Genomic DNA, 12,133 nt, shown 5'->3' with positions numbered 1-12,133 from the left:
TGATGAGTTCAGATGTATGGAGGAGTTGAAAAATGTGCACAGCTGAAGTACAGAGTGGCTTTAAACTATTAATTCGAGACCCTTCCACAGTCAGAATCATTAAGTAAACCTCTGTAATGTTACTGGCGTTCAAGATGTAAACTGTGATTGAAAAGTAGAAGCGTGAAATATGTAATCGGAAGTTAAAGGTTTAATTTTTTTTTAAAATAGAAGATATTCCAAATATAAGAGCTCCTTTAAGGTCAAGGCCTGAAGTTAATCATGGCTAGGTTAGGGGTTAAATTGATAGAAAAGTGTTGAAGTAGTTGAATGTTTTGAAGCAGTGGTGAGGTTTTGTATGGGTTAGAGAGGAATCGGTTGTGTAAATGTTACACTCGCCATGTTGATTTGTACACCAGTCTTCCCTGGCTATTGTATGGCAGTTTAAATATCTATTGGTGATGCCTTTAAAAGAGAGCACTGTAAAACGAAGGAGCAGTGTCAGTCAGTACAGACGTACTACTCTCCTCAGAAGGATAATGGTAACAATATTTGTTTGGAAAAAAAACATCCGTTTGTTAAGCCTACTCAAGTATGTAAGGGCAGATAATGCCTTTGAGATTTAATATATTGACTTTGGCAATAGAGTTAATCTGAGCCCTGGACTTGTTGCCATTTGGTGGTGGAATCTCAATTGTGTGTTGTATTAAAACATTTTATGTAGACTCAACAGTGCCCTCTGCTCAATTCCTTTCATTATGGATGCAATTTAGATAGTGTCGCAGGCAATGGAGACAAATGAGTAGGGAAACGACACGGGCTGCTTTTTTTTTCAGCAGTGATTCAAGCTGGAAGTAATGTTAAAGTTTTGCCACATGGGAAAACTGTGATGGATGATGATGATGGCACTCCCCTGAAATTTGGACACTTTACAAAATGGACTGATGATTTATTGTCCTGAATGAGATTGCAAAGGTTTAGTACGTTATCACCTTCATGAATTCAGTGCTTTGTGTTACATGGCTGTGTGTGTTCTGGATGTGTACTTTTTAATATGTCATTTCGTGGTAGCATTTATCTAATGCAGGTCCAAATAATTCCCTTTTCTCTGTTACAGAAGAAATGGAAGTTGAGCCTCCATCATCAGCACAGCGCAGATATGGTAACGTATTCCTTTTATAACCATTGCATCCTTCACCTGCGTGCAACAAAATATACTTCAGTTTTATTTATAGTGCTCAACAAAACTTGAAGCCTATAGTTGATTTTCTTTTGTGTTCAGTGTAGCCAATCAGTCCTTGCCCCCATTATGCTCAATATCCAGTCATGATTTGATTTATTATTGTCACATGTATTGGGATACAGTGAAAAGTATTGTTCCTTGTGCTATACAGACAAAGCATACCATTCATAGAGAAGGAAAGGCAAGATTATCCAGATATTCAGTAAAATTCTTTATGGTGTGAACTGGGCATTGTAATGTTCCACATTCCCCAGCTACTATCTCTTCTAGGATATGAGCATATTGTTGCAGCCCAATGATAAGGCAGGAAGTTGTTTAACTTTTGATAATGAAGAGCATAGTGTTTATAGAGAATTGTGATCCCATTGAAATGTTGTGTGGAAAACATGAAGCCGGTCACCACTGGGATAAATACGTCTGTCTAAACAATATGTTCCTTGCCTCCGAGTGACATTGAGTTTATGCAGGGAATCTGCTCTCTGTCTGACTTCCTTACCAGATCTCTGAAAACATTGTTTCTGACCTCTTCTTTCCTCAGCTGGACAAGAAACCAAAGGTTTGACATCTTACTCTCTGCTACCTATCCCTATCTAGGGACTGGCTAGTTAGCTGCCAGTCAGACCAGCCATATGAGTTTCCAGCAGTTAAAGATGTTCTGCTAACTTAGATCAGCACATTGTAACTGTTAGGAGTAGTAGTTATTCATACGGGAATGTCTATCGGAATGACGTTGTCTCCAGTTGATGGAATGTAGGAGATGTTGTTTCACCCGCCAGTTTGTGTCTGGATGGAATTCTTTCCGCTGAATTGAAATACCCATTCCCAAAAAAAATGTTATGGATCTAACCTGTGTGTGGAATTTAATTTAACAGCCTTTCCTAGTATGAGTTGAACTGAAATCTCCTTTGCACCTGGATGCATGTGTGCACGCTCATGTGCACAAGCACAAACGCCCAAACACTGACATGAATCCTATTGCAGTGTCTTGATGTTGTTTTCAACCATGCCCTCCCACTGTTAGCATGTCATACATTTCCAATGCACAATTATCAAATTAAACATGTAGGAAGGAGCAACAAAATAAAATGCTAATCAGAAAAAAGTAATTGTAGTTTTCCCACAGCTTCCTGTAAAATCATTTGAGTGAAACCGATGTCATCAGTCATCTGACTGATGTTGTTTTAGATGCCGCCGGGATATCTGAATTTATAATTAAACATTTTTATATGTAAATGTATACATTTTGTAAAATGTTAATTCTCTAGTTTGGTTGTGATAAGATTATGAATGTTTTCAGCTGAAGTTGAATTGGCTGTTGGAGTTTTTTATGCCCCTGTGTAGTACAATTTAACGGCAGTATCATAGTTCATAATTGGGGCCTTGATTAGAGAAAACTTTTCATGTTTCTTTTCAATTTTACAGTGTTTCTTCACAGTGCAATACCTTTTATTGGATTTGGTTTCCTGGACAACGCTATAATGATTGTTGCTGTAAGTACTTCTCCTGTGTCTCTTCTTGCATTTCTTATCGTTGAGACACTAATCTTAAAATAACCATTTTAAAAGTGGTGATTCCATTCTAACTGCAAATGTCTACTGCTGGGATTAGGTTAAGATGGGGAGAGACTTGCATGAAGCATACAAACATCAGTACAGGCCAGATGGACTTGAGAGCTTGCTGTGCTGTAGTTCTGGGATCAGTTTGTTTTGTGGCAAAGTGATGTGCTTATCCTGCACTTTCCACAGAGTGGCGGGACATGAGTTTGAACTGAACAGACCTTGAGGAATTTTTAGCTTTAGTCATGTGATACCTAATTGCATGGAGTGAAGGTCAGCTCCTTTTTTTGGAAGAGTGGATTATTTCTGATCACATCTGTACACCTTCCAGTACATTGGCCAACCCTGACCTATCCTGTGTAACATCTGGCAAATGTTTGTTATTTACCTTTTGTCTTCTAGTTTTCATAAGTTTTGGAAAGTAATTTATAGAGGGACAGACTAAAGAGAGGTCTCAGACAGACGGTAAAGGACGGCGATTCTCCCCCAAAAAGATTCTTAACGTTGAATTTGCATAAAAACTGGAGTAAATCATGGTTTTTTTCCAGCGGGAGTTTCAAAATGAGCCTCCCACATTCTGCACTGCAGAGTGCACTAGTGTGTATCACACTGAAAATCACTGGAGAGGCTGGCAGCATCGAGCTGAGTGGGCCACTGCGCATGTGCCTATCTGTCAGTTCTGAGATGGGTGCATGCACAGTGGCCTTCCACTGCAGACCTCCCAATTGCTGGCCAGTCCCATCACCCTGATCGCTGGCCTCCCTCCTTCTAACTCAGCCCAAATGTAGAGTGACAGTGGGACCACCCCCCCCACCCCCCAAGGGCCTATCCGCTTGGCATTTCCCAGTGCCTGATGTGCTGTGCCATTATGTCCCTGGGCACTTTGCCCCTTGGACAGTGCCAGAGGGCCCAGGCTGGCACTGCCAAGGTGACAATGCCTGGGAGCAACTCCCGGCACCCGATACTCAGGGGCCTCAATTGCCCTCCCTGCACTCCTGCTGGATTGGGCTGCTGGCTCCTCACTCCTGATGGAGAGGAAGTGGGGGGGGATGTTTGGTGCGGGGTGGAGAGAGGCTTCTGATCAAATGCTGGAGAATATTTTCTGTTGGACAAGACATTAATGTCAGGTGTTTTGTTGCACTTGTAAAAGAATGATTTTGTTAAATAAAGATTAAATGGGTGATCACTTGTGCAAAGCTAAAAGAACATAAATATTTTGATATTGATTTTAATTCTGTTTCTCAGGGGACGCAGATAGAATTGTCCATCGGAGTTATTTTTGGAATTTCTACTATGGTTGGTAAGTATTTTTGAAATAGTTTTCACCCAATGCAGGAGGCATTTGCACTGTTTCTGGATCTTGATTGGTCTTGTTGTTTCAGAGTATATTTTCCTTTTCCCTATGGTTTTGTAATTCTTCAATCTCACGGAGCCAGTCCCAACTCCCTTTCTCTCTGTAGCGTAGCAAATAATGGCTTCTGGCGTTTAAATGGGAATTAGTCAGGTTCCTGAGTGCTCAACACAAGATATGTCTGTCTGGCAGGTAACTGATGAAGAATGATTAGGTTCCTGAAGCAGGCTGTTTTCCCTTTGTTTTGTGTTCTGTCAGCAGTTCACAAAAGGCCTAACTTCCAGACAAATCATTACATTCCACTGTGCCTCCATTACCCCTTGATGGTCCCTAACCCAACTCATTGTTGTTGGCTGTCAAACTGTACAGGAAAATGCTGCACCATTTAACCTGGGGCTCTGGAGACGGCCATGGCTCTTTACTTAACGCTTTGCCTGGAATTTCTGACCATAGATGTCCGTGTACTTGGAAAATGTATGTCAGCTCTTGTTTGTCAAGAAATCGATTTTTCTGTTCTGTTGCGGGTATACCTGGCATTTCATGATATCCACAAGGAAGTAATCCTTCACCATCCATTCCATCTCTGAAAATAACTCGCAACATATAGATCTAAACCATAGCATTAAAAAGAACTATTTTTGTGTGGGCGTGCCTTCTGGTTTAGTGAGTCCGCTCCTGCAATTCTGCGGTAGTAAGCTATTTGCAAAAGTGAGGAAGTAGCTTTAGAGAAACCCAATCATTCTCAGTGGAGCTGCAATTAGGAAAACATCATTAGTGCAGTTCTGTGCATGGCTGCTTCCTGTTTTTACTTGGCACGCAAGGGTCTTTGCACAAGCTAATGGAGTGGCCTAAATGACGGATTGAAGTGTGACGCGACCAATCTACCAGTTTTCCTTTCACCTTTTCTATACAGTTAACATTGATTTATTAGTGTTGCATGTATTGGGATACAGTAAGAAGTATTGATTCTTGTGTGCTATACAAACAAAACATACCAGAAGAGTACATAGGAGAGAAAGAAAGGAGAGGGTGCAGAATATAGTGTTACAGTCACAGCTAGAGTATAGAGAAAGATCAGCTCAATCAAAGTTAATATGAAGGGGTGCAAAGTCAGCAGATTGATTCTGGAGTTGAGAGGGTGGCTTATGAGGAGACACTGAGTAGATGGGGACTATATTCATTGGAATTCAGAAGAATGAGGGGAGATCTTATTGAAACATAGATTATGAAGGGAATAGATAAGATAGAAGCAGGGTGGTTATTTCTACTGGCAGGTGAAACTAGAACTAAGGGGCATAGCCTCAAAATAAGGGGGAGCAGATTTAGGACTGAGTTGAGGAGGAACTTCTTCACCCTAAGGGTTGTGAGTCTGTGGAATTCTCTGCCCAGTGAAGCAGTTGAAGCAACCTCATTGAGTGTTTTTAAGGCAAGGATAGATACATTTTTGAATAGTAAAGGAATTAAGGGTTACGGTGAGCAGGTGGGTAAGTGGAGGTGAATCCATGAAGATCAGCCATGATCTTATTGAATGACGGAGCAGGCTTGAGGGGCCAGATGGCCTGCTCCTACTCCTAGTTCTTGTCTTCTTAAGTTTCATAAGTTAGGTCCATTCAAAGATCTGATGGCAGCAGGGAAGAAGCTGTGCTTGATTTTGTTTTAGAGAGCTGTTAGAAACACAGAACAGGTTTGGCTTGTAAAAGCTTTAAGATCACAGAAAGCTGGTCACTGCATTAGCTGCAATGCAAAACCCTGATGGTCGATTAACTTTTACTGTCAACACATTGTTAAATATTTGTCCTTTCTTGGAAGAATAAATTGGTAATTATTGTTTCAACGATTCACCAAAAATGCTGCGTTGGAAATGGACGATCTCTGGAGTAGAGTCCCTTCATATCAGGGAACGTGCATTGTTCCTAATGCTGCTTCTGTCCGAGAGAGACAATTTAACATTATTCCACTAGAGCAAACATCTGGAATAGATTGTCATTTCAATAGAATGTGGGTTTGATATATTTTAGGTAAGGTTTGCAATCCTGTGAGCTGAGGTCGGATGTTTTGTTGAAACTGTTAATGGAAAAAGTAGGCTACGATATTATCAGGGAAAATCAGGAAATGGCAATTATGTTGAATAATTACTTTGGCATTAATATTTTCAGTGGAGGAAGAGGTCAGTGTGCCAGATATCCCAATGAAAAGGTATCTAAATGGATACAAAATTGGCTTCTTAACAGAAGCCAGAGGGTGGTTGTAGAGGGCTGTTTTTCAAACTGGAGGCCTGTGACCAGCAGTGTGCCTCAGGGATCAGTGCTGGGTCCACTGTTAATTTGTCATTTATATTAATGATTTGGATGAGGATATAGGAGGCATGGTTAGTAAGTTTGCAGATGACACTAAGGTTAGCGGAATAGTGGACAGTGAAGAAAGTTATCCCCAGTTGCAACGGGATCTTGATCAATTGGGCTAGTGGTCTGACGAATGGCAGATGGAGTTTAATTCAGACAGACGTGAGGTGACACATTTTGGTAGATGGTACCAGGGCAGGACTTACTCAGTTAATGGTAGGGCACTGGGGAGAGTTACAGAACAAGGAGATCTAGGGGTACATGTTCATAGCTCCTTGAATTTGGAGCCACAGGTAGACAGAGTGGTGAAGAAGGCATTCAAGCATGCTTGGTTTCATTAGTCAGAACGTTGAATACAGGAGTTGGGACATCTTGTTAAAGTTGTACAAGACATTGGTAAGGCCACACTTGGAATACTGTGTGCAATTCTGGTCACATTATAGGAAGGATATTAATAAACTCGAAAGCATGTAGAAAAGATTTGCTAGGATGCTACTGGGACTTGATGGATTGAGCTATAAGGAGAGGCTGGATAGACTGGGACTTTTTTCTGTGGTGCATAGGATGCTGAGGGATGATCTTATAGAAGTCTATTAAAGAATGAGGGGCATAGATCAGATAGATAGTCAATATCTTTTCTCAAAAGTAGAGAAATCTAAAGCTAGAGGGCATAGGTTCAAGGTGAGAGGGGAGAGGTACAAAAATGTCCAGAGGGGCAGTGTTTTCACACACAGGTTGGTGAGTGTCTGGAACAAATTGCCAGAGGTAGTAGTAGAAGTGGGTACAATTTTGTCTTTTTAAAAAGCATTTAGACAGTTACATGGGTATGATGGGTGTTGAGGGATATGGGCCAACTGCAGGCAATTGGGATTAGTTTAGGGGTTTTAAAAAAAAAGGTGGCATAGACAAGTTGGGCCGAAGAGCCCGTCTCCATGCTGTAAACCTCTGATCTCAATGACCTCTAAACTGACATCAGATCGGGGACAGGGACTCACCAAAATTAATAAAGCCAAATTGAAGAAAATGATGAGAGGTATTGAAAAATTCCCGGGATCAGATGGTTTTCATTCCAAGGTTTAAGGGAGTCAATGAGAATGTTACTGATGTCCTAACCATGAACCATAATCTCTCAAAGTTCTCTTGATTTGGGAGCTATTTCTTTAGGTTGGAAAGTTGTGCATGTTACCACACTTTATTTGAGAAAGGGAAACCAGGGAATTAAAAATCAGTTAGCCTAACATCCTTTATCGGGAAATGACTTGAGGTCTGTAATTAAGTAAAGGATGAATAAATAGCTTGAAAACTTCAAGCTGATCAGAGAGCCAACATAGATTTGTAAAGCCATGCCTAACACACCTGGTGGAAGTTTTGAATGATGACTAGAATACTGGACGAGGGAATGTCTACGGATGTTATTTATTTGGGCTTCCAGAAGACATTTGATAAAGTCCTTCCTTGCAGAGATGTCGGGCTAATGTTGAAGCTCATGCAAGTGAAAGATAAATTATCAATCTGGCTTGGAAACTGGCAGAGAGACAGGAGACGGGAGGGATAATATGTTGATACTCTAACTGGCAGGAAGTGCTTTGTGGTGTCCAGTAAGGATCTGTGTCAGGCTGTCCATTATTCACCACAGTCATTGTCACTTAGTTGGGAAAGGAAGTCACATATTCAATTGCTGATGACACAAGGATAGGTGACATCCTGAGCAATGTTTATGGACGCATAAAATGACAGGGATAGTGATGATTGTGAATGGGCAAAAACTGTGGTAAATCTACAGCCCTGACCCACCATTGCACAGTTCCGCCAATCTCACACCCCAGCCGCCTCAGTTCCATGCCCCCCTCCTCTCCCGATCCAGTGCACTGCCACACGCTCCAGTCCTATGACTCCACCCCACATGTTCCCAACCACCTTCCTCCCAAGCCCCATTACCAACCCAGTTATCTCTGTTCACCCTCTTCCAATCCAGCCTTTCCAGGTTCCTAGATATTGGTCTGTCCACCAATTCCCAGAGTGATGGATGGCTTCCTGAGCCTTGTAGGGAATATAGAGCAGCACTTTAGAGAATCCACCGAACAATGACAACGTAGATTGGCCTGACCCTCAAAGTAAGCAGTGAGCAAAATAAGTTGCTGATAGGCTTTCCATTCTGACTGCATGTGTCCTTCTGTGGTTTGTTGCTTAGTGAGCCATTTGCCTTTACAATCTGACTACCCTCTTGCCTTATATCAAGCGGATTGTGCTCCACTGCAATTGCACCCGATGCTGGGCCCCTCTGATGGACAGTAAATGCCTTTGAAAGAAGCCTCACTCAGAAGAGCACAGCCAACTCAACAGATTAGCAGATGTGTTCCGCCAGGGGCCCTTTCCTGTCTCTAATCTTAGCAACAGGAAAACCTCCTGTTGCTAGGAGGCTGCCATGCAGCCCCCGCTCTGAGTGTATCTAGCCACCATGTTTCCTGTTGTGACGGGCTGCATTCAATCCAGCCCATTGCCTCGATAGATTGTTTGTTTTAGCGGGGGTGTGAGATCCTTTATGGTTTGCTTCATTTTAAGCTATTTCTGCCTGTGTGACTAACTATGCTAAGCCTTAAAGCAAACTTGGCCGCACCGTTTTAAAATTAGCTGGGAAATCTGGGGCAAGCTTTGAAATTGACTGCATTCTACAATGTTAACAGAAAAGACCACAGCTGCCAATTGTTTATGAAAGTTAGGACACAGTTTGTACCAGCAATTTCAATAACACAGATATTCATATATTGCAGTAACAGTTATCTGTTTAGTTAATTGGCCCCGTGTGAGGTTTGAGTTCAAGGTTGTACAGAGCCTGGCTGTGAAACCAGTCCCCAACTTCCCTCTCTCTCTGCTTCTATCATATTAATTGTGAGTTTTAGTCGATTAAAAAAAATCTTAAATCCTTACCAAGTGTTGCCTACGTCTATTCCAAGAAATGAATACAGGGGGTTTGAATATCCAGGTGATCTAGAGCAATGGACATGGGTTTGGTTATAAGAATGATTGCTCATTATTTTTGGGTAATGAAAAATCTATTAATTGACAATCGCTTAAAATTAGTGAGAATGCACGCTTTAATAAAAACTCTTAATTTTTTTCTGAAGGACGATACATTGAGAATTCTTCGTTGTATTTGATATACCGCCCTCAATATTTTGATTATCCTCTTTGGTCTTTCATCCACTAGTGATTTTTTTTTTCCTTCTACAAGTGAAGGAATGTATATTTCAAGTTCCACCTTGTGATCTTCCTTGAGGCGAGTTAAAGGATGGAAAGTGTTTGCATGGGTACACCAGCACCTTCCCAGATGGCCCATGTAGGGGACCCATGGACATTCTTGCCCTGTGATAAATTTACATCCTTTTTGTGGGCACTGGTGTGAACCTAATGGCAGGCGGACAAGCAAAGACAACAGACAGGGGTGTTGTTTGTGAGCTCCTGTGGAGACAGTTGTTCAAGGCGCTTGATGTCAGATCAAGGCATTTGGTGTTGGGCGGAGAAGGTCCCCGCTGAGATCCACCTGCTGCTCTTGCTGCCAATCTCCCCTTCGGTGACCTCCGCTCCTCAACTCCCCATTCCACCACCCAGCGATGGACTGGGATCCAGCGACAATCCTGGGTCTTGGGTGGGTGTCTTATTGCAGTAGCCACCACCTTTTAGAACTCTCGGCAGGGTACCTGACCCCAGGGGAGGCTGAAGTTTGAGCACCTGAGTGGAACAAGATGTGGCGGCGGGGGGGTCATCTTGCTCTTGCTGGCCCTCACCAACAGGCAGCCAAGACCCTTATCCCCTCCATGAGGTTCTGCCTCCTGTAACCACTGGTTTACAGGCAGGAGAACCAGTCTCGGATATTAGCTTCCATTGTTTAGTTGCTGGCCGAATTTGGCTTGTTTCCAAGATTGGCCCGTGAGAGTGTGCAGAACGTTTTAAGGTCGTGATGAAGGATTCACCTCATCTCGCCTTGAGTTCTTTTTGTTAAATCCAGCCATTAGTGAACTTGAGCCAAGACATTCTTGGTAAACAAGGCTGCATTCCCTCCAGTTATTGTGGATGAGGCAATTACACAAAAATCCCAAGTTCAGCTCCCAGTTTGTGCTGAGATCGCTGTTCGCAGCCAGGCAGCGATAAAAATCCTTCGATCGCTCGCAGTATCTTGGGACGAGAAGCCAGCCAGTGTTCCTGTTTGTAATTGCTTTCCAGTGACCCCTGCTGCAAAGTGAGCACGCACATTTAAATGTCAGGCAGGGAATAGGTCAACTACGTTGGTCCTGATTGACCCTCAGACAACTTGTTCTATCAAGAATGGCTGCTGCAGCCACACTTCAGCATCATGCCTACAGCAGTGGGCAAGTTTATGTAGAAATAAAGCTGTGTAATCTCATCGCTTCCAATAGTGGATTGAACTTGTTGAACTTTTATGTTATTATTTCCACTGATTCTTTTTGTTTTTCAAACAGCGGCAGCACTTGGCAACCTTGTGTCCGACGTGGCTGGTCTGGGGTAAGAATATCTTTAAGCATTTGAATAATGAGGATTGAAAATTGAGTATTTATTATGTATTTCCCCAATTTCTTACAAATGTGATGTGGTTCCTCGATGGCATTGCATCAGCTCCAAGGTATTTTTTCTAAAAGGCAGTGAGTTACTTAAACTTCGTGTGTGTACTATAGCCACGATTTCATTTTTTTACCAGATTTAGTCAACTTCAGTGTAAATCAGCTTTTCCATCTAGATTTTGGCCATTTAACTTTTTAATCAGGGCATCTATATATAAAGTTTTTTTAAAGTTGATGTATTAGTGTCACAAGCAGGCTTACATTAATGTTCGTGTGAAAATCCCCTCCATCGCCACACTCCAGCGCCTGTTCAGGTACACTAAGGGAGAATTTAGCATGGTCAATCCACCTAACCAGCACATCTTTCGCATTGTGGGAGGAATCTGGAGCACCCGGAGGAGACCCATGCAGACATGGGAAGAACATGCAAACTCCACACAGATAGTGACCCAAGCCGGAAATCGAACCTGGGTCTCTGGCGCCGTGAGGCAGCTGTGTTAACCACTGTGCTGGTATTTTGCTCTACCAATCATTAAGTTTTTTGACTCAGATGATTGATGGACAGTCAGGATGCAGCTGAGGCTGTGGACCCCAACAATCTCTCGGTTTGTGGTAGTGGAGACCTATGGCCCAGAACCAACTGTGCTGCAAGCCAACTATTTCAGTAGAACATTGATACCTACCCAACATGGCAGAGAGAGAAACAGTTATGTTTCAAGTTGTTAATGAGCATCAACTGAGCGATGCCGATGACAGTGTATTACTGCAATGGTTTTTGGCAGCCAGCAGCGAGAAACCACACAATCTGATTCTGTCAAGGTGATGCACAGGAATTGATTCTGAAATGGGGATTTCACAGACTTATAAATCATAGAATCTCTATGATCAGTTATCTCTTATCAATATCTCTTTTATCAGTTGATGCTCTGATACCCATCCAATTACTTAGACTACCTTTGCACAATAACCTTGCTTTCAAACAGTAAAAGTATCCCACAGTGTTTCAGTACACTTACAGCCATGAAGAGCACAGATATCTGGGGATACTTTTTAAAACATTGCTCGTGGGATGTTGACATCACTGG

The 12,133-nt window shown here is 42.3% G+C and overlaps 1 protein-coding gene across 1 annotated transcript in view; it reads left to right on the top strand.

Moving 5' to 3' along the window:
* The window catches only part of tmem65 (transmembrane protein 65), a 57,085-nt gene that overhangs the window by 30,845 nt on the left and 14,107 nt on the right, over window positions 1–12,133 (top strand). Inside the window, exons 2-5 of the mRNA XM_080193830.1 lie at window positions 1,097–1,141; window positions 2,645–2,712; window positions 4,024–4,078; window positions 10,950–10,992. Coding sequence (XP_080049956.1) covers window positions 1,097–1,141; window positions 2,645–2,712; window positions 4,024–4,078; window positions 10,950–10,992 — 211 coding nt within the window. The remainder of the gene's footprint in view (window positions 1–1,096; window positions 1,142–2,644; window positions 2,713–4,023; window positions 4,079–10,949; window positions 10,993–12,133) is intronic.

The sequence above is a fragment of the Carcharhinus amblyrhynchos genome, chromosome 8 (genome assembly GCF_965287045.1).
Source record: "Carcharhinus amblyrhynchos chromosome 8, sCarAmb.v2.hapA, whole genome shotgun sequence".
Classification (NCBI taxonomy): domain Eukaryota; kingdom Metazoa; phylum Chordata; class Chondrichthyes; order Carcharhiniformes; family Carcharhinidae; genus Carcharhinus; species Carcharhinus amblyrhynchos.
This window is presented reverse-complemented; position numbering and strand designations above follow the sequence as displayed.